This window comes from Pholcus phalangioides, unplaced genomic scaffold (assembly GCF_987345545.1).
Source record: "Pholcus phalangioides strain wild (caught in Gottingen) unplaced genomic scaffold, Ppha-v1.0 ptg000007l_1, whole genome shotgun sequence".
Lineage (NCBI taxonomy): Eukaryota > Metazoa > Arthropoda > Arachnida > Araneae > Pholcidae > Pholcus > Pholcus phalangioides.
In genome coordinates, this window is record NW_028301600.1 from 38,462,935 (window position 1) to 38,483,496 (window position 20,562).

At 36.1% G+C, this 20,562-nt stretch overlaps 1 protein-coding gene across 5 annotated transcripts in view; it reads right to left on the bottom strand.

Annotated features, from left to right (window-relative positions):
* Positions 1–20,562, bottom strand: part of LOC149085248 (uncharacterized) — a 109,539-nt gene that overhangs the window by 83,274 nt on the left and 5,703 nt on the right. For 2 of the 5 annotated variants that reach the window (XM_089233145.1, XM_089233142.1), the window contains exons 1-2: positions 18,799–19,071; positions 5,171–5,304 (exon numbers count right to left, since the gene is read on the bottom strand). In XM_089233145.1, the coding sequence (XP_089089271.1) occupies positions 5,171–5,304; positions 18,799–18,936 (272 nt within the window). In that variant the 5' untranslated portion in view covers positions 18,937–19,071. Of the gene's footprint in view, positions 1–5,170; positions 5,305–18,798; positions 19,165–20,562 lie in introns of those variants that run through there. The other 3 variants (XM_089233147.1, XM_089233146.1, XM_089233143.1) reach the window with 2 other exon arrangements.

The following is a 20,562-nucleotide window of genomic DNA, read 5'->3' on the forward strand; positions in this document are numbered from 1 at the left end:
AGAAACTACATAAATACGCAACTTGATATCTAATGGGTTGGCCTTTAGTGGGGGGGGGGGGGGGGGAGATAAGACTTTTTTTTCGGACAATGGAATGGGGAGAATGGACAAATAATTTTGTAAGACTGGACTAAGCAAACGTCTATAACCTGTTCTTCACGAGCACCATGGTGCTCCCCAGAGCTGACCTTCGAGGTGTGAGATACGTGTGGTCGCACCGCACTCGAGGAATAGAAATTAAAAATGAATGAGTGGAAAATCGGTTTTTCTTTTTGTGAATGAAAAAACAACAACAATAACGACTTAAAGACGTTTTAAGTAAAACGCTTACGCTTACGCAATGATAACGATTACAAAAAATTCATCGAGAAAAACACGGGGCATCATTAATTGTCACCGAAATGTTGCCAATTTATTGTTGCAATTGCTAAAAAATTGCCAATGGATGAGAAATAAAGGGCTATTGCAAGTAGTAATGAATTGAAATCTATTGTACAAAAAAACGGGATATTTCGGAAAATTTCGGGACGACAAAAATAAGAAAAATTCGGATCCCGTAAAATAGGCGTCGGATAGTGATTCTGCATAGGACTGAAAATTATGTCCGTAAAGTGGGTTATTAGCTAATACAGAGTGAATACTGTACATTTTTGGCCTATTCCACGATACTCAGAATACATAGTGTCCGCTACGGGGAATATCTGTTATGGGAAGTTCCGCTGTCTAAGGAATTGGACAAAATTATTTTCGATATCCCCGGTGTGTCCGGGCCCTACGATTATTTTGACACCGGGCTCTGCATCTGGTTAGAGTTGCCCTGATGCTTCCTGAAGCATTTAAGCATGCTTTTTTAACAGAAGACATTGAAAGACTTTTTCGAAGCACTGTATGCAAAGTAATATATATATATATATATATAAATGTTGTAAACTTTAAATACAGGTAAGGTACGCTGAAGGTAAGTGAAATTACTTTTTTCTATAGTGCAAAAACTCAACCCAGCACTTACGTCGGAGGCGTCAACAAAACTTGAAAATTTCGCAGCAGGTTTTTTGAATCATGCGTTTTGTAGGGCTGATGGTTCAAATTTATTTTCTGTAGGTTCCCTTGTTCAAGATAAATTTCGACCCACTTTTTTAGCGGGTCAATGGTTTCACTTGCCTCCTTGAGGGGGTTACTGGAACCCAAGACCGATGGGGGCCCTCTTGAAAGGGTTATTATTATGCAAAAAAATTTTAACTTTTGTGGGGGTCCCATTTGGCTTGGGGCCCACGAGCAGTGCTCCGGTTGCCCAGCCTAGTTACGACCCTTGTTAGCGTATATATTCCATTGTTTCCCAAACTCATTCATAAAACGATGATTCATGTAGAAATTTACAATGTATTAATACCCTTCCCTCGCGTAAATACTAATTAACAATTAACATGAGGCAAATATTAAGGGAAATATGAATTTTCCTAGACTAATCAAACTTGAGAGGTGAAAGAAATGGCAGAACTTCCTCACTTCTAATCATACATTATATTTTTAATAATAATAATAATAATTAAAATTACGTAATAATTACATTTTTGTTTGGTCGGGCTATTGAAAAGCAGATGTAGTACCGATTCTTCTTCCACATTTTTCTTCCCGACGAGTCTTAACTTCGGTTAGTTGCCCAATAAACAGCTTTACTGGCTTTTTATTTGTGAAGTTGTGACAAGAACACTAATCTTTGCTTCTGGAATGGTTTTCAACAGTACATCTATGAAGTTTCGTTGTTCGTCTATTTCTCGACACTCATTTATTAGGTCTATTGAAAAAGTCTGTTCTGACTCAGGAGCGTTATCCCTTCCTTCGGTTTCACACTACAGTGGATAAAGCCAACGCAAGTAGGTACGAGGTTAGCGTACAGGGTCGTAGTGTGCTTTCTCGGGACCCTAGACAGACTTTTCCTCGGGGCCCCTCTCGAAAGGGTTATTATTATGCAAAATAAATGTAAACTTTTGTGGGGCCCGCATTTGGCTTAGGGCTCAGGAGCAGTGGTTGCCCCAGCCTAGTTACCGCCCTGTTAGCTATTTTATTAGCCTTCTATAGTTTCCCAAGCTTTTTGCTCCATCGCCCACTTCACAATTTTTTGTTCTCATCTTTCCCCAACTCAAGAGACAACCCATAGAATTTTATACTAAACCCATAGCGCTTCTACCGCCCCCCGACCATTCTATCTACCCCCCCCCCAGGGCCCCAGGGGGTGATATTGCCCACTTTGGGAAACACTGGTATATTCATTGGTTCCACTTGCCCCAATACAGGAAAAACGGGGAGAAAGTTAACCCTATTAATTCCTACTCTCTCTGAAGAAGTACTATAATTATATAAAAAAATGAGCAGGTAATAAGAAGGACAAAACTTGACACCAAAATATCGATATTAGATCAATTAGAATTTTCAGAAGTAGTTGAAATGTAAAGGGAACAACAGCTAATTACATTTTTACTGAAAAATAGAGTGAGTACAAAAGAAAAATTCCGCAAAAGACCGTTCCCAGAATCTAACTGAATTTATCAAATCATGTGTGATTTCACATACCCCCAATTTTCACTTACTTCAGTGTACCTTACTTACATTTTTACATTACAGTACTTCGGTTATAAGAAATACTAAGTGTTCCCTCATCATTTTTCAGTAAATTCATAACGCAAAAAATGAAATCTACATTATCATCTGCGTTATTAAGATGGTTTATTTGTGTGGATATACATGGTTTGAACTTTGGTGCGGAACCTACTCGAAAGTTGGATAAAGAGGAACTGGTAATAAAAAACGTGGGTATTTTGTTATTACGCGTAACTTCCCGAATTTAAAGTGGTTGTCCGTAGACATTATTCATTAATTAGCTTTAGACTTTCGTCAACTTCCTCATCACATCCATTCCTCTTCACCATCTCATACACACTCTTATTCTATTGTGTATAAAGATATATTTTCATAATCTAAGTACTAGTGTTTGGCCCTTTTTCCTCCCTTCTCTTTTTCGAGATGGTTGACAAAATTCATGGTACTTTGAGTTGGTGTTGTTTCATTATCAAACCTTAATCTTGGGAAGTTCTCGGACTTCGAACGTTTCAAGTGCTCTCTCTTGTTCTCACTGGAATCTTCGTTAAACGAAGAACATAACACATAAAAAAGAAAAATAAATAAAATCCTTTTTTTACAATGAGGAGGCTCCCAAGGAAACACTAATGAGGCATTTGCTAAGTTGAAAAAATACACAACGTCTTCCCTTCTTCACAAAAAAGACTCCGTCTTACTATATTCAGAACAATAGACAAGTATGCGTAATAATGATGATGAACTGACGATAACTGAATGGTTTTCTGAAGAAAAGAAAGCTATGTAAATTTGTGGTATGCATACTACCCGAAATGATGACGGAAAGGATCGAACAGAATGGCTTATGTAGACCACTCGAAAAGTTTTTAGCAGTGAATTCATTATAATAGTTAAAAGAGAGGAGCTGTAACTCTACTTATTTTTTCAAAGTACTCCGGCTCAGCATCAATGCACTTTTAGTCTTTCAATCCCTTTCCAAAAGAATCGCGTAACTTTCTTACAGGATATTCAGAATCTTATTCAAGTCTGTACTGCATGAAACAATAACTAAAATATCAAACTTTAAGAATTTTAGAAATTTTAGAAATTTAAATAATCACGCAAAAGTTTTGAGGACAACACAGTATCTGGCATTCTCATGATGCAAAATACAATCCACGTGAACCTGACTTTGATCGTCATTCCTGAAGTTTGTTGCAAATAATTAGCTAGAAAATTTTATATTACTATTCTGAGGTAACAACACAAAAATAGATTTGCAGCACTTTGAGGTCTGGTTATTTTTGTCGATTGCTGCTTGGTTTCTGGATGAATGAATTCATATTTCATAAATTGTGACGATGTTTGAAAGAGATTTTTAACTCTCTCTGTGGAGTTTTTCAACCACAAACTGTCACCAAGCAAGTCGACTTCTGAGCCAATCTAAGCAGATGCTGCACTTGACGAATTGCAACTGTCACCACTCTGAAATACCTCGTGCAAATCTCCTGTGGTTGAGCATTTTGATTTCCAATAATAAAAAGCGCTTGTATGTTTCTGGGCACCACAGTTTACCCCGCTTTGCCCTTCCAGACTCTGTCAGCCATGTTAAAACTCATCATGTTGTCAGTTTCTAACTGTTGCTCTAAAAAGTGAAATATCACCAAAAGCTTTCACCAAATTTACATAACTTTTCAGATTGATATCATAAAAAAATCACGACTCGTGAGTGGGACTATGCCAATAATCCATTTTTTTTCTGTTTAATTGGCTCCGCCTTGCTAACAGAATGCCTTGTCAACCTTGCTTAGTATAAAGTCCCTTCTAACCTGAAATATGGAACTTAAAAAAGGCTAAAGACGAAAGATTTTAGATTTCCATAAAATATAATCTTATATGCATGATGACCGTAATAATCCTTATACTATTATCCAAAGGAAAGCTGCTAAAACACTTTTAGTGACCTTCGTATCTGTTTATGAAAATATAATGTTAATAATTTCCCAGGTATATCAGTGGATATCAGTCATGTAAAACATCGAAGAATAGGTTTGATAACTTATAGCCGTCTGATAATAAAACTTTTGGTTTGTCATGATCACTGGTGTACGTATACAGTATTCATCATGATTTCTCTTAAATTGCCTGGTTAGAGAAAAATAATTAATATTGGTGATACAACTAAAGAAAATACAGCGTGCTCATACAATTTTTCTATCACAAAAATTCCCATCATTCATTTTTGAATAATCGTAATTGATGTCATAGAGTTTGGCATCTACAGTCGAACACATGCCACAATACTGTTAATGCTTGAAGTGTCAAAATTTCTTTTTTGTTCACAGTTTTTTCAAGAGCACACTCTATATAAATTGTTCCGGAACGAAGCCAAAAAAACACTTTACAACTCGCAAAGAGTTTCAAGTGATCCACTCCAAGTTGGGCAACTTTCATCAAGAATTCCCGTTGTTGTAACAAAGTAAGACCGGATTATAAGAGCAACGGTCTTAAATCGATTGACTATATCAACTTTAATATTTGCTTTAGAATGCGATAGGCATCAGAATAAACGAAAATGATAAATAAATTAACGTACTTTTGTTTTTCGAGTTTATTCCGCGAAGACATTCTGGTAGTTGGTTTTTCATCGTAATTTTCAATGACAATAGAACTAGGACATTCCATCAAGTCCTCATCTACCTTTTCGATGATACCAACATCATCAGATACCTAAAAACATAAAAGGTAAATTATTCGATTATATTGTATATAATACAGTCCGTCTCAAAAGTTTAGACACTATAGATTTTTAACTGCGCCATGGATACTGTGTTTCAAATTTTGATTTTTTTTTTTTTTTTTTTTAAGGAAGTAAGTTTTGGATTTTTTAAACTCAAAATTTTGAAAAATAGCTGTCTCAAAATTTTAGAAAAACTTTTAATTTTATGCGAATTTCGAAGATAACGTCTATATGGCGTATCAGAGATGTGATAGAATAAAAGTGTAAAACTATTGGTTGGTTTTCATTAAAAAAAAAATTCCGAACTCGTCGCATATTTTGTTAGATGAAATCCATAACGTGTTTATTCAAAGAACTGCCGCCATAAAAAGCTCTTTAATCGCGAAAATGTATAGGCTTTAGACTGGCCATCGATGAGTCCTGTCTTGTATGGGGCATACTTACGATAAACGTGTTTGCAAATGAAATACAGTATTTTTTCGACTGTTGATGACTGCTCTATCGAGGAAGCATGGTACAGTTTTGATATTGAAGCCCTCCAGAATTTAATTAGATCCATGGAGGATATGTGTTTGAGGTTGTTAGAAAAAATGAAAAGTCTATTAGCTATTAAAAGTCTATAATTTTTATAAATCTAAATTTTCTCTAAACTTTTGAAACACCTATTTTTGTGTTTTCGGTAGTATAATAAATGTAGAAATGTTTCAGGTAATATCCATTAAAAGGTGCTAATTTTACTCGCTGTATTTTTCTTGTTATTTTAAGAAAAGTGCATTATCTTAACTTTTGAGACGAACTGTAGTTGTACACAAATAAGCGGAAAAACTCACAAAATATTTTTCATTTAAAAATGATACGAAGCAACATGTATGCATCAGAAACAGGTCTCAAGGATGTCAAGATAACGATGGGTCAAGGAATTGTCTTTTACTGATATAAACGATATGGAAAAGTACGCATATACGTATAACTTTAGTTCTTTGTTCAATAGAGGAATAAAAGTAATTTGAGATGCGATATAGATAGGGATGCCTTCTTTAGTAATTAATGTCAACATCGTAAAGCGTGATGAGGAATGAAGATTATCACAGCGTTAGTGAAATATATTATTATTATTATTTAATTATTACGATACACGTGTGATTGCAAACTCTTTGAGTAGAAACATAAAGGTGATGGTAAACATCAATATCAATAATACAGTATTTTCGATTGAACCTAGTGCCACATTCTACTCATAGTACCAGGAAAATAGTCAGTGGATTGGACAAGGTAGATTTGTACCTTGGTCTCCACACTCTCCGGGGTTTACCTGCAACAGTGCTTCTCAGTCGGTGCTCCGCGGGCCTCCCAGAGGCTAGGCGACCGCTCAAGGAAAATAAAATAAATCATTAAAGTTGATATATAAATAAAAAAGAGGCTCACGGCATAGAAATTATATACTAAAAAAGCAAGTCAAAAAATGTTGAGAGAACCCCTGATCTATAAGATTCTTTCTTTTGGAACAGAATAAAAATTGATGTCTGAGACACCAGTGGAAATGAAAGATCTCGTCGCGAGAATCGTCATTGTTGGGACAAGATTGACACCACGCCATAATAAAATATCCGTACTATTTAATTTTTTTTGAGAAGGACAGCAAAACACTTCTCATGCAGGACTGGTAGTAAAATTTCATTAAAAGTAATTGCAAAGAACTAATAGGAAGCTGAAATAGGGATTGAAGACTGGATGGGCGTTAACGACGAGGAGGTTATACATCCACAAAAATTTACGGCAATCATTTAATCACCGGCGTCGCAATGAATGGATGAATGAACGCCAGAACCACCGGAGCCGAGGGTGCAGTGTGTGCTCGAGCACCAACAGTATTTTGTAGCAACCCTGGAATTAATTCAGAAATCAAATCTCCTATATAAAAATCAAGTCGAGCACCCACAGATCCAAAACACTTCCGACGCCTCTGGCCCATAACTCTGCCCCCGGACTTATCCCGTTGTCGAGATCTCTTTCAGTCCAATTTCATGGGATAGTCTGGAACACTTTATTATTGAGTCAAAAGAAAACGCTTACGCAAAATGTTTGCTCAAAAACTAGTGCATATTTTTTGAAAATTCTTTTTGATCTACAGTAACGATATAGATCAACACATTCTGATAAGTATGAATGAATAATAATAGCATTCGGTAATTTTTTAAAATCATTTTAACACGATTATCGCATTTTCTATCTTTTTGTAATTCTTTGCATTTTAAAGACAAAATTCCATTTTTTATCTAACTTTTTGAAATTATTACTGATAGTTGTTGTTTATGATTGATTATACTCAAAATAATAATATATCCCACAAAATCCGGACCAACAAATTGAAATAAACGATGATATCAAAATATTTTTTAACAAAATGCCACAGTGAAACTATTTCTTTTCGGAGAAAAAAATTCAATGTTCCAGGTATAAATCAAGCTTTTTTTTCATTCACAAAAAATTATTTTTCCCCTATAGCGAAACACTTCAAAAACAAACTAAGTGCAATGGCAAAATATAGTTTGCATTTTCGATTTGGATTACCCATCAGACATTTCGCGTAGAATGGAATTTCAAACAAAAAATAAGAGAAAACCACCGATTATTTATAATTAACAAATATACATGCTCAGAGTGCTGCAAACACTTGAAAAATACATTATTTGATTAAATTAATATATTTAAATTACTGTAGTTTATGCTTATCTATTTCTTTTTACAAATTGAAAATTTATAAAGAAAAGAATCCGCCAGCAACGAAAATCTTTGCTTTTAAAATTTATCTAAGCGATGGTGAAACTTCATCATCGTGCGTTGACCGGATGATCTGACATTAGCCTTACTGCATAGCAAAGCTTGCTCGTGCTCCGAAAGACTTTCTACTTTAGGGTCCATGCTCTTCTCAATGTGTTGGAAGAATTCTCCGAGTTCTGCCCTGATCTTTTTTCGGAGTATGTTCTATGGTTTATGGCATAGTTTCCCAAACTTTTTGTTCCATTGCCCCCTTCTTCAGAAATTTTTTTCTCTCATCGCTTTCCAACTCAAGCGAACCCATAGGATCCTATGCTATACCTGTAGCTTCTATCGTCCCCCTGGACCATTATATCGCCCACTTCAGGAAGCACTGGTGTATCGTTTTTTCCCTTGTAATCACGACGAGGAATAATTCCTTCCGAGGAAACAAGATAGGGTCTTGTTGCATGATTTTCAGTTATCTAAAAGGTTTGCATATTTTGACGAAATAATTAGAGCTTCTAAGTTCAAGGAAATGTTTAAATTTTGTGTGTGCGTTGACTTTTCATCAATGTATTAACAGATCTGTTGGCTTTCTAAAAATCAAGCCTAATCCACCACCATCACTATGCGAGTCATACGTAAGGTGATTTTAAAAAACTATTGCAAGAAAAAGGGCGGCTAGGGGCGGCAATGGATCACAAAACGCGAGTTCACCCACAACATGTAAAACATCTGAAAAGAAGTTTCACAGTGGGAACAAAGATGAACTTATTGAGCTCAAAACTACTCAAAAAAAAGCAAAACTTCAAGTACCATTTTTAAAATAATTTATTCTACACAGACCTGAAAAAACAAAGAATCGAAATGAAAAGAAACCTAAAAACGAATGGCAAAAAGAATTTTGTGGTTTCATTTCAAACACAACCCAGTAATTAAGCAAAGAATGTTAAGTTTTTCCACCACATTTCAGCGAAAATCCCATTTGAGTAAGTTATCACCTTACTTTGGCCCTCCGATGTTTCCCGGTGTAAACAAATATCACAAAATTTAGTAAGGCACAATTCCAGGTTGTGGTGTCGCAGGGAGTTTTTCTCTAATAGGGTTGTCAATAAATGAAATAGCTTACATCCGGGGCTCGTGTTCCCGTAACGATAGCAAAGTGGGATAAATAGAGAAATTATCCATACTTAGAATAAGATAACCATAATCTTTTTATGGGCAGTGTATTATATATTATTATTTTATTTTTGTTTTGGTGATATATGCTTTTGTATTGGGTATTTTGGTTATATTTGACATCCATATTTTTTTTAGCATAATTTTTTTCAGCCACCTCGTTGGGCAGTTTGCCTGTTTTGGCCTTTGTATTTGCATTTTTAAAATAAAAAAACCTCAAGACACACCAGACATTTCTCTACACTCTGATACGGTTTTGTTTTTCATGGTACGAAATTTCATTTTTGATTTTTTTTTCCCCAGCTAATTTCGCGACCACTTCTTTTTGGACCACTGTGTGACGGGGCAATGAAATAAAACTATTATGTGTTTTCCTCTGATGCAAATAGAATTATGTAATAAGTTCAATTTTTTCTCATTGTTTAAGGATTAACGCGGCATGTATTTAACTCTACTTTTTTCTGTAACTATGAACTAGATGAGTGTGAGGTTCAACTATAAATTAATTCATTTTGGTTTTATTTATTATTGTTTGAAAAATTTGCTATAATAGCGTATAGTCCACGTACAACATTTATACTATCAAGTCCGTATTTCCATATTTTAAATTGAAATACTGCACTTTCAACAATGTCTTCAATGTTTTACCGCATATCTGGTTATTGTTGTTACATAATAAAAATAGATATTGAAAGAAAATGGGAAAAACATACGTCTGTCATGGTTTTTCTAACTCAATGCCAACAAGCTGCCACCTTAAAGAGTAACATTAAACGTTCAAAGCAACGCCTCCTTGTTGCTTTTCCTTCCGAATAGACGGAAGTTTCAGCTTCTTAGAGACTTTTCTTCGGTGAAAAAATTATCCCGTTTCATTATTTTTCTCAACGGGCTCTCTTTTTTCCTTAATTTCATTCAAAAAACGGTTCCCGTTATCTTTTATAGAAAGATACAACTCGGTTGGAAATATTAGTAGTTGCAGATGCAGCAGAGTTTGCCTCCAAGCTGCACTCGCTCTACTCAAACTTGAGGACTTTTTTTCTGTTTTGTTATTTTCATCACGCTGAGTCATTATTTTACTACTCTACGGGGGTGTAAACACTGGCGAGAGTTGACTTTTGGTTATTTTTTATTATTATTGTTATTATTGTTCGGTTCCTTGATATATATTTTTCGCTTTGCTGTCTTTTCACTTGCTCTTTACAAACAAGAAAAATCTCTCTCAACTCTTTGTTCAATGGGGTGACACTGCCTGGTCCTATACACTTTCGTTACGAGTTGGGGCTCATTTTACTGGTAAAGGCTCTCCAAAAACAGGGCGAAAGAGCAAAAAACAAAATAGAAATAAAGCCTATTTTTAAACTTTATCTTCCGGGTTGTTATACTTACTTACACTCTGGAAGAGTAACTCTTCAATTATCCAATCTATTCTAATGTATACACACAGAACACTCCGTGATCTCCCCTCGGTATTTAAACCTCAAATATTCTCGATATGACTTCAGAATAATGGCAGCCACAAAAGAAAGATTTACAGAGGAATAAATCTTGTATTTATTTATTACTACACTAAATATGCACTATAAAATTAATTTACTGGCATAGAAAGGTAGCGAAAATCTTGTTATGAAGGGGGTCTAAGGGCTTGTTTTAGAGAAAAAAAAAGGGGTGCGCAGAGTACAGGATATTATTCATCGAAAATGAAATACTGTATTATTTGTTATATATCAAGGTTGATTAAATCAAAGAGTGACAAGAGTCCCGACGATAAAATATACGCACCAGTTAGAAGTAACTGCTTTGGGAATAAAAGCATAAATTAGATTGTGTTGAAATGCGGTACATTTCTTTCCCAAGAGGGGCACCTCACAATTGCCTTTCAAATCAGTGTGCCTAAAATCTTTCAAATACTTTTTGAAGAGTAGAAAGGAGGCAAACAGTAAAAGTCAAAGGTCTGGATTGTAGCGCGAGCTAGTGTTCCAGTACTTCCCAGCGAAACTTGAAGAGAAGAAAGGTTGTTTGCTGGGATACATTAAATGAGGGCATTTTCTTTAAAAAAAAAACTTAACACCCACCCATAACCATCATTCCAGGGCTTTTGTTCTTACTGATCGCCTGACTGTTGATATAGGGCCCCATGTTCAAGGATTTCTTTTAGCATTGGTCATCGAGAATGAAGCAAGTTGAAGTTGTGAGGTTGAACTGGACGACCAGCCCGTTCGTACAGCTTCTCATACAGGGCTCTCTCTCCGAAAGCGTATTATCAGGCTGATGAAATTTCACGTGACACCATCCAAATTACTCGAGCGAACCACTACATTTTGCAAAATATGCCGTTTTTTTCTGCGTACCCCGTCGTCCTCTCTTCATTTAATCACGACTAATAAATAGCACGGTGTGACATTTTCAAACAACTGTCATTTAGATCGCATCCCCGGTCTGGTTACATTAGGAGTCAGTCCGGTTCAAGAAGGCGGTTACTTAAAAATAGATATGGAATCGGAATAATTATGACTCCAATTCACGTGTCGAAAATTCATACGTGAATCTCAGGTTGATGGTATCTAATGGTTGATGGTAGATGATATGCATTGCTTTCAACTCACTAGCAAATCGCAAGCATTTTTTCATCCGTCTCAGGTTTGATATAAATTTATTTTCTTAAAAATTACTACATACAAATCTCAACTTCACTTTTTTTTTCCCCCATGAACATGATAGTCCTCACCAAACGCAATGTTCAGCTTAAATAGGAAACTCTTCAGCAAGTTTAACGCGACCTCGAGCAAGCGATAGAATTCCATTGAACCAGGTCGTAACATTCTCGATCGATTATCCAACTGAAAACGGACACTGTTCATGCCAGAACAAGAGAAACCCCCTCCACCACCAACTCTTATTCATTCTTATGTATGTATATAAGTTCTGACGAAAACAAACCAAAACCGAAGGCCACATGCTGGTCATTGTATTACTGTATATAGTTTCGAATTGCTTTTTTTTTTTTAAAGAATCTAAATAAGAACTTTTCCAGTCAATTTAAACCTGGGAAATGCGTTGTTGTTGGAGGATCATATTTTTCTTGAATTCGAAAGAAAGTCACAAAATGATATGATTAAGAGAATGAAATTCATTTGCTCTCATTTTCAATAAGTTCATCCCACGCCTGACTTCTTAAGGACGGATCCGCTATCTGGTAACGGGAACAAAACAAAATAGAATAAATAGCCCTCTCAGTGAAAAGATTGTAATTACTGCTTGCGCAGCGGATGAATGGAAATTATAGACTGTAGGAGGAGTACTAGATAGGTCAAGGGCATGGCTACAATGTCCCTCCCCTCCCCCTTTCAAAGACAAGGAACAGTGTCTTCTTCCTTTTAGTGGTCTCCATTATCTTCATATCCGCAATCTTGAGATTATTCTAATGATCATTCCCAGTTTTCTGTGAAAATAATAAATTTTATAACCATGAAAATTGACAGATGTTTATTTTTAGGTATTAACAGCACTATATACATTTGTTCTGAAGTTATATGCCGACTACTTCAATTAAAAATCCTTTATGATAAGAAGGTTCCGGACCAAAAAACCGTACATAGTCAGAAGACTATTCCAGTTCCGAACGCTTTGTCCACATTTGCAGTATCATCTTCAGTTTAGACAAAACGAAGTCGATATGATTTTTGTAGCTGTCCAGAGATGACTGAGGATCTAGAACAGGCTTCTTTAATCTGGTACTCGCGAATACCACAGTGCTGATTGAAGCACCTAAGAATGCTTCATGCTTGGGCTTGATTTCTTAATTTTCAGAGTCGATTATGAAATCGACACCATGATTAAACTACCCATTTAAGAATTCACACAATGCTGTCGAAGTTTGAGAATATGCCAGAGTTGTCATGTGGAAGCTTTTGAACTGATTCAAAACAAAAACCGTGCTCTTGACTAGAAACAATTTGAAGATCTAGAGAGATTCATCTCTGGAAAACCGACCGAAAAGATCGCGTTGACTCTACTTCCGCCTACACTGAAGATATGGACGTAACATTTGGGACTCATAATTACTACTCATTCCGAACTACGGCTCTAGTCCAGAATCTTTTTACCTTGAAGCCGGAATCGAAAGACCATAGGCGAAGATAGACTTGAAAGTCTGGGGGGTACGATGATGATGATGTAAATTCATATATACACATTTGCATTAGATCAGTTGACTCTACCTCTGACGCTGGGGGGGGGGGGCAATGACCCCATGCTCCCCCGTATCCCCGCCCATGCGAAAGATTATTATTTTACTTAAAATTGAGTTGTTTCCTCATTCAAGTTTACGCACCTAAGACACCCCCCCCCCCCCCATTTAAGAATCCCTGTTCGAAATGAAAGCTGCAACACTAATTCATCAAACACGTTTGTACTCGTAACCTAACTATTTCAAACTCTGATACTATTAGCGAGCTGCTCTTTTCCCAAGAACAGATGATGGACTGAACGTTACAGGGTTTCCCATGTGCGTGGTTCATATGATTAGCACATTTTTTTCGACAAAAACATAAAAAACGACGTTGTCTGATATGCAGCAAGAACATAAGATAATATGATGAGAAACTTATCAATATAGAACTGAGGAAAGTAAGCTTGCGTGTTGATAACAAACTTAAATAAAGAAGGAACCTTGATCAACTTATAGCATGAACATTGATACGAGTAGCAAATCTGGAACGTCGATGAGAAACATGCGTCATTAGATAAGCAAGTGTAGAACCCATCTGACACAATGAAAGAACTATTTTTCTTCTCGTATCTGAGCAGACAGATATACGTAATATTATGACGACAACGCCCTGAATGGCTTTCCCCCTTTTGGCATGGTTTGACTGGACGTATCAGCCACTCAAAATAGCAGTGGGTGATGATTGATAAAAATGAAAGGGATATCAAACATTTCGATGTTTGTATGTTGGATTGTGTTCAGATAGCAAACCACAATAATTAGCTGTATATAACTTTGTGTTGCATTATAAAAGCTCCAGTAATTAGCTATTGCGCCCGAGTGGCGCAGTGGTAAAATGCTCGTCTTCCACTATGAAAATTACCAGCAAGGTCTATGGGTTCGAATCCGGTCAGAAACAAGTTCTTTACCTAGCCTGAGGTGACAATCGATAGATAGCTCCTTCATTTCCCACCCAACTCCACTGGTGTGAAATTGCCGCATGACGATATATGACCGGAGTTGGTGTACAGTAAAATAGTAATTAGCTATTATTTGTGTTGCAATTCAGTTGTCCTGCTCACAATAGTTAGCAGTAGATAACTCCACGATGTTTTCATTAATCAATACACAGTTAGATGTAGATCACACAATATTTCCAGTTGCCGCAATAGTCAGCGGTAGATATAGTCCTATATAACATTCAGTAACACAGCAGTTAGCTGTAGATAGCCTCGAAATAGTTTCAAAAAGATGCCACATATAGTTTAGTTTCATATGATGTCGGCTACGCTTATGAAATTAAAACAAAGTATATGTCCAACACACGTTTAGATGCAATTAAGTATGTCTTGATGTCCATTTATCAGTTAAACGAATGCAAAGCGGGAGAATAGAAAAAAAACCGTCGCCATTTTTAACGCTATTAACCAAAGACGACAGTTTTGGAGCTGAGTTCGTTAAACTCAGGCCAAACTGACAATTTTCTAATTTCCGGAGTTATTACTCCCCTCCTTCAGTTTATTCTCTCTTTTTTCATTCAAAAACTGCCTTATTATTACAACTTTTGTATAATATAAGTAATACCATTATCAAGATCTTTAGCAATTTTGGATCCATCTTTTGACTGTTAAACAACATGACTTGAAAAACAAAAAAGAAGGAAATTTTATGTCCGTAATGGGGATAAGACATTTTCGCAATTTTATTTAGCTAATGAGAGATTTACATGGCCCCCACAAGGGGTGGGCTGACAAGGCTCCAGCCCTGGGACCCGGGAGGATTTTAATCATTTTTTTGTGTTTTCACGCTATAAATTCATCATAAAGGGGGCCCGTGAAAGTCTGGTCGGGGGCCCGTAAAAAATCCCAGCCTAGGGGCCCTGCTTCAGGATGTGGGGCCCACGGAGATTTAATATTTTGTTTAAATGTAGATACAGTATATTTAAAAATTATAATTTTGTTTCGTAGTAGCTTCATTTCCGTAAATATGTTTACGGTTGCCGCCATTTTCCTTTCTGAGTACACAATAAATCCGGATGTTTCTGTTTAGTAGTTGCTGATGTTGCATTCAATTATCACAAATTCAGCTTAAGCAAACGATGTTTATTTTATTTGGATCGTTATTTTAAATGATTTGCGTGAAACACTGGTTCAAAAACGTCGTTTGTGACATTTATCGAAACAAGCCATTAGACACGGTACGCAGAAAAATGTGCGTGTATTTAGAACGTTATTTTTCCTGTTGAATGAGTTGAAATCAAGTAGTTGGATCACCGGAAACTGCATAATATTTAAATTAAAGATTATTGTGGCTTTTTTTCTTAGCAGAATGAAAATTTGTAATGCATTTTTTGCATTCTTTTATGCTCTGTAGATGGTTATTTCCGAGCGATTCAGTTTCTTATGAGATTGCTAGTGTGCTCTTGATGGCACACGGGGCTTAAGCTATTCAAACACCAAACATGACTCCCGCTCTGTCCCTTGTGGGATATAAGCAGGTCACCTTACGGCTGACCATGTTGGAAAAAGGAAAGCCCCGCCAGCCACCAAGACCACCGGTCGAACGACAGCCGGCATCGCATCACCGAACTTCCGACCCACGCAAAGGACCAGTAAGAACACCCCGGCAGCCCAAGGTCCCGCCGGACCTACAGCAAGACGACACCATCCGTCACTCCCCGTCCACCGGATCAACGGGGAAGAACCGGGCTTAAGCTACGAAGAGAAACTTGATTTTTGAAAATTTTCACAATGGAAGAGCGCAAAAAAACGGGGGGGGGGGGAGGGATATGATTGAAGTGTTTAAAATTTTTAACGGGATGGATAGGATTTACTATGAGTTATTAATACACTATCAATCGACTGCTTCTACAAGGGAACACAAGTATCGATTGGTAAGGTACAACTCCAGGTTAGGGTGTTGAAGAGAATTTTTCTCTAATAAGGTTGTGAATAAATGGAATAGTTTACATCCGGGGGTCATAATTTTAACACAATTTACACATTTTTTTGAAAAGAAATATGATAAACATATTGGGATAAATCGAGAAAGCTACCCATACTTAGATAAGACAACCGTAATTTTTATTATGGGCAGTGTATTATTTTATTATAATTATTAGTTTTTTATTGCTGTTATTGGGTTGCTGTATTTTTGATATAATTTAGATATATATTCGACAACCATATTTTTATGGGCATCTTTTTTCAGACACATCGTTAGGCATTTTGTCTGTTGTGGCCTTTGTATTTGTATTTGATCAAAATGATAAAACTTTGTTCCACGGACGTATATTTAAATCAACTAAGCTAAATGTTTGGTACAGAAAAATGCGCCACATATTGTTTGTGTATTTACAAAGCTCAAATAATGCCTGATCAGGGTGTACAGGTGGAACTAAAAGTCACTAGACGTTTCAAAAAGTTTCCGTATGAGTTTGCGATTTCAATCAAAAAACACATGTTATGAATTCAGATTTTATTTGGCATCCAAAAAACTAATTCAAAACTTCACGGGAAGAATGACTTTTTCATTGCCAAATAAAATCTATAATTTTAGTGCAAACCGCATACGCCTGAAGGAATGACCGGTTGTTCGATTTTTATAAATTTTTAGTTTTGCGACTATTGGTCTTTTTTTATAATAATGATTAAATAATTTGATTGTTTTTTATGTTAATCTCCTCGAATTCAACTTTTTCCTCACATTCCATTTCGTTGATTTTGTTGTATGTTATATTTGAGGGCTGGTAAGACCGAGACCTACATTCTGAAGCCTATTCTAAGCGTTTTCTTCAAGGTACGTTATTTAGGCGCAATGCGATTTTCAAATCAAGAACTATCCAGCAGAATGTCCCCCCCCCCCCCCACCAGTGTTCGCTAATACCTAATACGTAATCTATAGATGCGTGAATCAAAGCATCAAAATTCCATTTTACTCCTGCAAATTTCATTGAGAACTGAAAATACTCCTTCAAATTTTAGTTAAGCTAGACTGAGGTAAGTGGAACTGCTTTTTTTTTTCATCAGTGCAAGTTCAACGGAGCAACTGCGTTTAAGAAATCAACGAAACTTCTTGAAAATGTGGGTGTAGATTTTTCAAGAATCTCATTCTTTTTTTTAGGAATAATAACTAGAGATGATAACTAAGAGACTGGTTTGATTAATCGCGTCAGTTAATCGATCAATTATTAATCACAGTAAAAATTTTTAATGAAGTTAATCGACTCGATCAATTCAGTTAATATTCGATCAAAATTTTCATTGAAAGTTTTTAATTTAATTTGATTTATTTGACGAAACCGGTTAGTTGTTGCCTTAAATTTTTTTCCTATGCGTAACATTTTAGATATATAACCATATTTAAAAACATTTGAATCAATATTTTGATCAAATTTTTTGGCATGGGGAAATACAAGTCGACTTAACGAAAACAGGTGATGATTATTATAGTTTCAAATTGAGTTTGATGAGAGTTTTAGAAAAAAAAAGACAAAAATTTGTTGTCTTCACTGTGAACGGCAATTTTCGTAATTCAACATCTGAACCCTCAGCTCCCCCCCCCCCCCCCCCCGGAATCCCCAATATCATTTGGGAGCAAATTTTAGGGAAACAAGCAACAGTATTAAAATCGAAAGTATGTTTGAAATCTTTGACTAATTTAAAATAGCTTATTTTCTAAAAAAGCAAGACCAAAATGAAGATATATTCCAGGATTTAACGAAAGTGTTATACATTAAATTGCTTCAAGCGGGCAGACTTAATTTCTTGATCTATTTCTATACTCGTCTACATCTAGGAAACAGGAGCATGAATATATTGAATTTATATTGATGTGATATAAAAAAAAATTATATTATATAGTTACCAATATATATATATATTAGTAATGTATTGGTATATTGTTATGTAAAAATGTTCCACTAAAATTCGATTGATCGATAAAAACTTTTTGATTAACCAGTTAAAAATTGTAATCGATTCCCAACCTTACTTAAAACTACTACAAAGTACTCAAGTCTTGAGTCTTTCTTAAGGTAAGATACTGCTAAAGAAAGAATAACATATCAATTCAATCTGGAAATATCGTGATATACCCTAAGACTCGGATCAATAGCTACCACGATCATTCGAGAAAATGACTTGATAATGATGTTATATCCACATCCTAGTTATCATTATATTTTGATTAATGAATCATGTTAATTTTAGATCATTCGTGAAAACTGGAATCTATCTCGAGTGAACAACCGGATAAGAACATTAACAGTGAGAAAAGCATAGGATACATCACGAATGGAAATTTTTTTTTCTTTTAGGTAAGGACAGAAGACACATACCTGCAAATTATTTTCCAATGGAAGGTCATTTTTGTTCTTTTTAGTTTTTTTCTTTTTTTTCTTATCCTTCCGGTTATCGTGATTTTGGTTTTCCCGCCGAAATAGAGCCGGAACACAACCACAGCCGGAGGCGGACATCGTGTCTTTTTTCGTGCGGTCAACAAATCAAGGATTCCCGACAACCACACCACACTTCTTCCGCCTCCACAAGAGTCCGTTGATCATATATGCGTACGTAATACTACTTACTTAACTTACTCACTGGCAGGCACTACGTACGCACTCCCTCACTCGAATCTCGCGAAGAAAGAAGGTGGGTTCAAGGAGGAGGTCATTTCATAGTCACAAGCACCACCAACCATTACTGACGGACGAGAGCAAAAGAAAACTGTGGGGTAAAGGAAGAGGTTACAATTCGCTATTAAATCTATCTAAATGCGCCAAAAAGCTTTAAGAGGCCCGTGGCTGCTGATTAGCCCCAGCTGACAGTTAACTCATACGAACGAAGCTTCGAGATCTCTTCTTGATTTTCATCACTTCTTTCATCAAATAATTATCGTCGTCGTCGTTGTTGTTGCAGAGTCCAACGCTCCAATGGGAAAAAAATATTTACGTATAATATAATCGAAAAGAACGGTCAAAGATGCTGAAGACCGTTCAATTTGAAGTTGTAATCATCAGGAAAGCATTGTTGGAGCAAGTACAGCATATGCAGAATATACATAATTATGATACAATAATTGCTGGAAATGATATCTTTGCATTTCAATGTATTCGCCTACATGTTTTACCATGTTCTTCGCGACCTGGTGAAGCATTCTGGTGTCTATACTCTACACGTCAATGGTGATGTTTGTCTTCAGCTCTTCCAAAGTGTGTGGATTGTTTTTGTACAGAATCTGATTTACACATACTGAAGTATTCCCATAAAAGAGTAGTCTGGATGCTGAGATCTGGAAATCTTGGTGGCCGCAGTTTTTTAGAGTTGACTTTGTCTCCAAAACATGTCTGGCATGACTGGTTGTACGGTATTGCTGTATCCAGCAGTCACATGGATATCATATTTAAGTAAGGCTTATGTATAAACTGCCTGAGAATATCTTAGCAGGTCTCTGCATCTAACGCTGTATCAAAAACAGAAACCCGATTATTCGTCACCCTGATATGGTACATAAGACGCTTATTTTTGTAGTATAGTAGAACTTCTCTCATCAGCATCTATTTTCGTAGTAATGTGAATATTTAGAGCTCCGTATTCTGTGATTTCGGGTACTGACACTAACATGAATCATGCCTCATCTGTAAAAAGCACATGATCTAAAAATATGTGGAGTGTGGAACAATTTTGAATTGAACGCACTGTACAATAGCCGTCTACAAAGGTTGTTTTCTTGATATTTCATCTGATATTTTTATTTTTTAGAGGCAAATATGTTACGGTAAATATGTCCTAAGTCTGGACGATTCACGAAGTATCCGGTAATTTGGCGATAGATACCCATTCATGGATGGATACAGCAACTAAAAAGTGGCGATACTCTTTTTATGTGGTATTTAAAATGATATGCCTAGCACACATTGGAATAAAAATTAATGGATGCATAAAGAAAAAAAAATTCCTAATAAAAATTAGTCAATTACCGTTGCAATCAAGAGACGCGTTTTAGCAGTGATAATCCTAAATTGCTTGAAATATGGCCAAAAAGGTGTACTGAGTTATAGCATAGTGGCATTGATCGTCGTTCACTAATGGATAGCTTGATG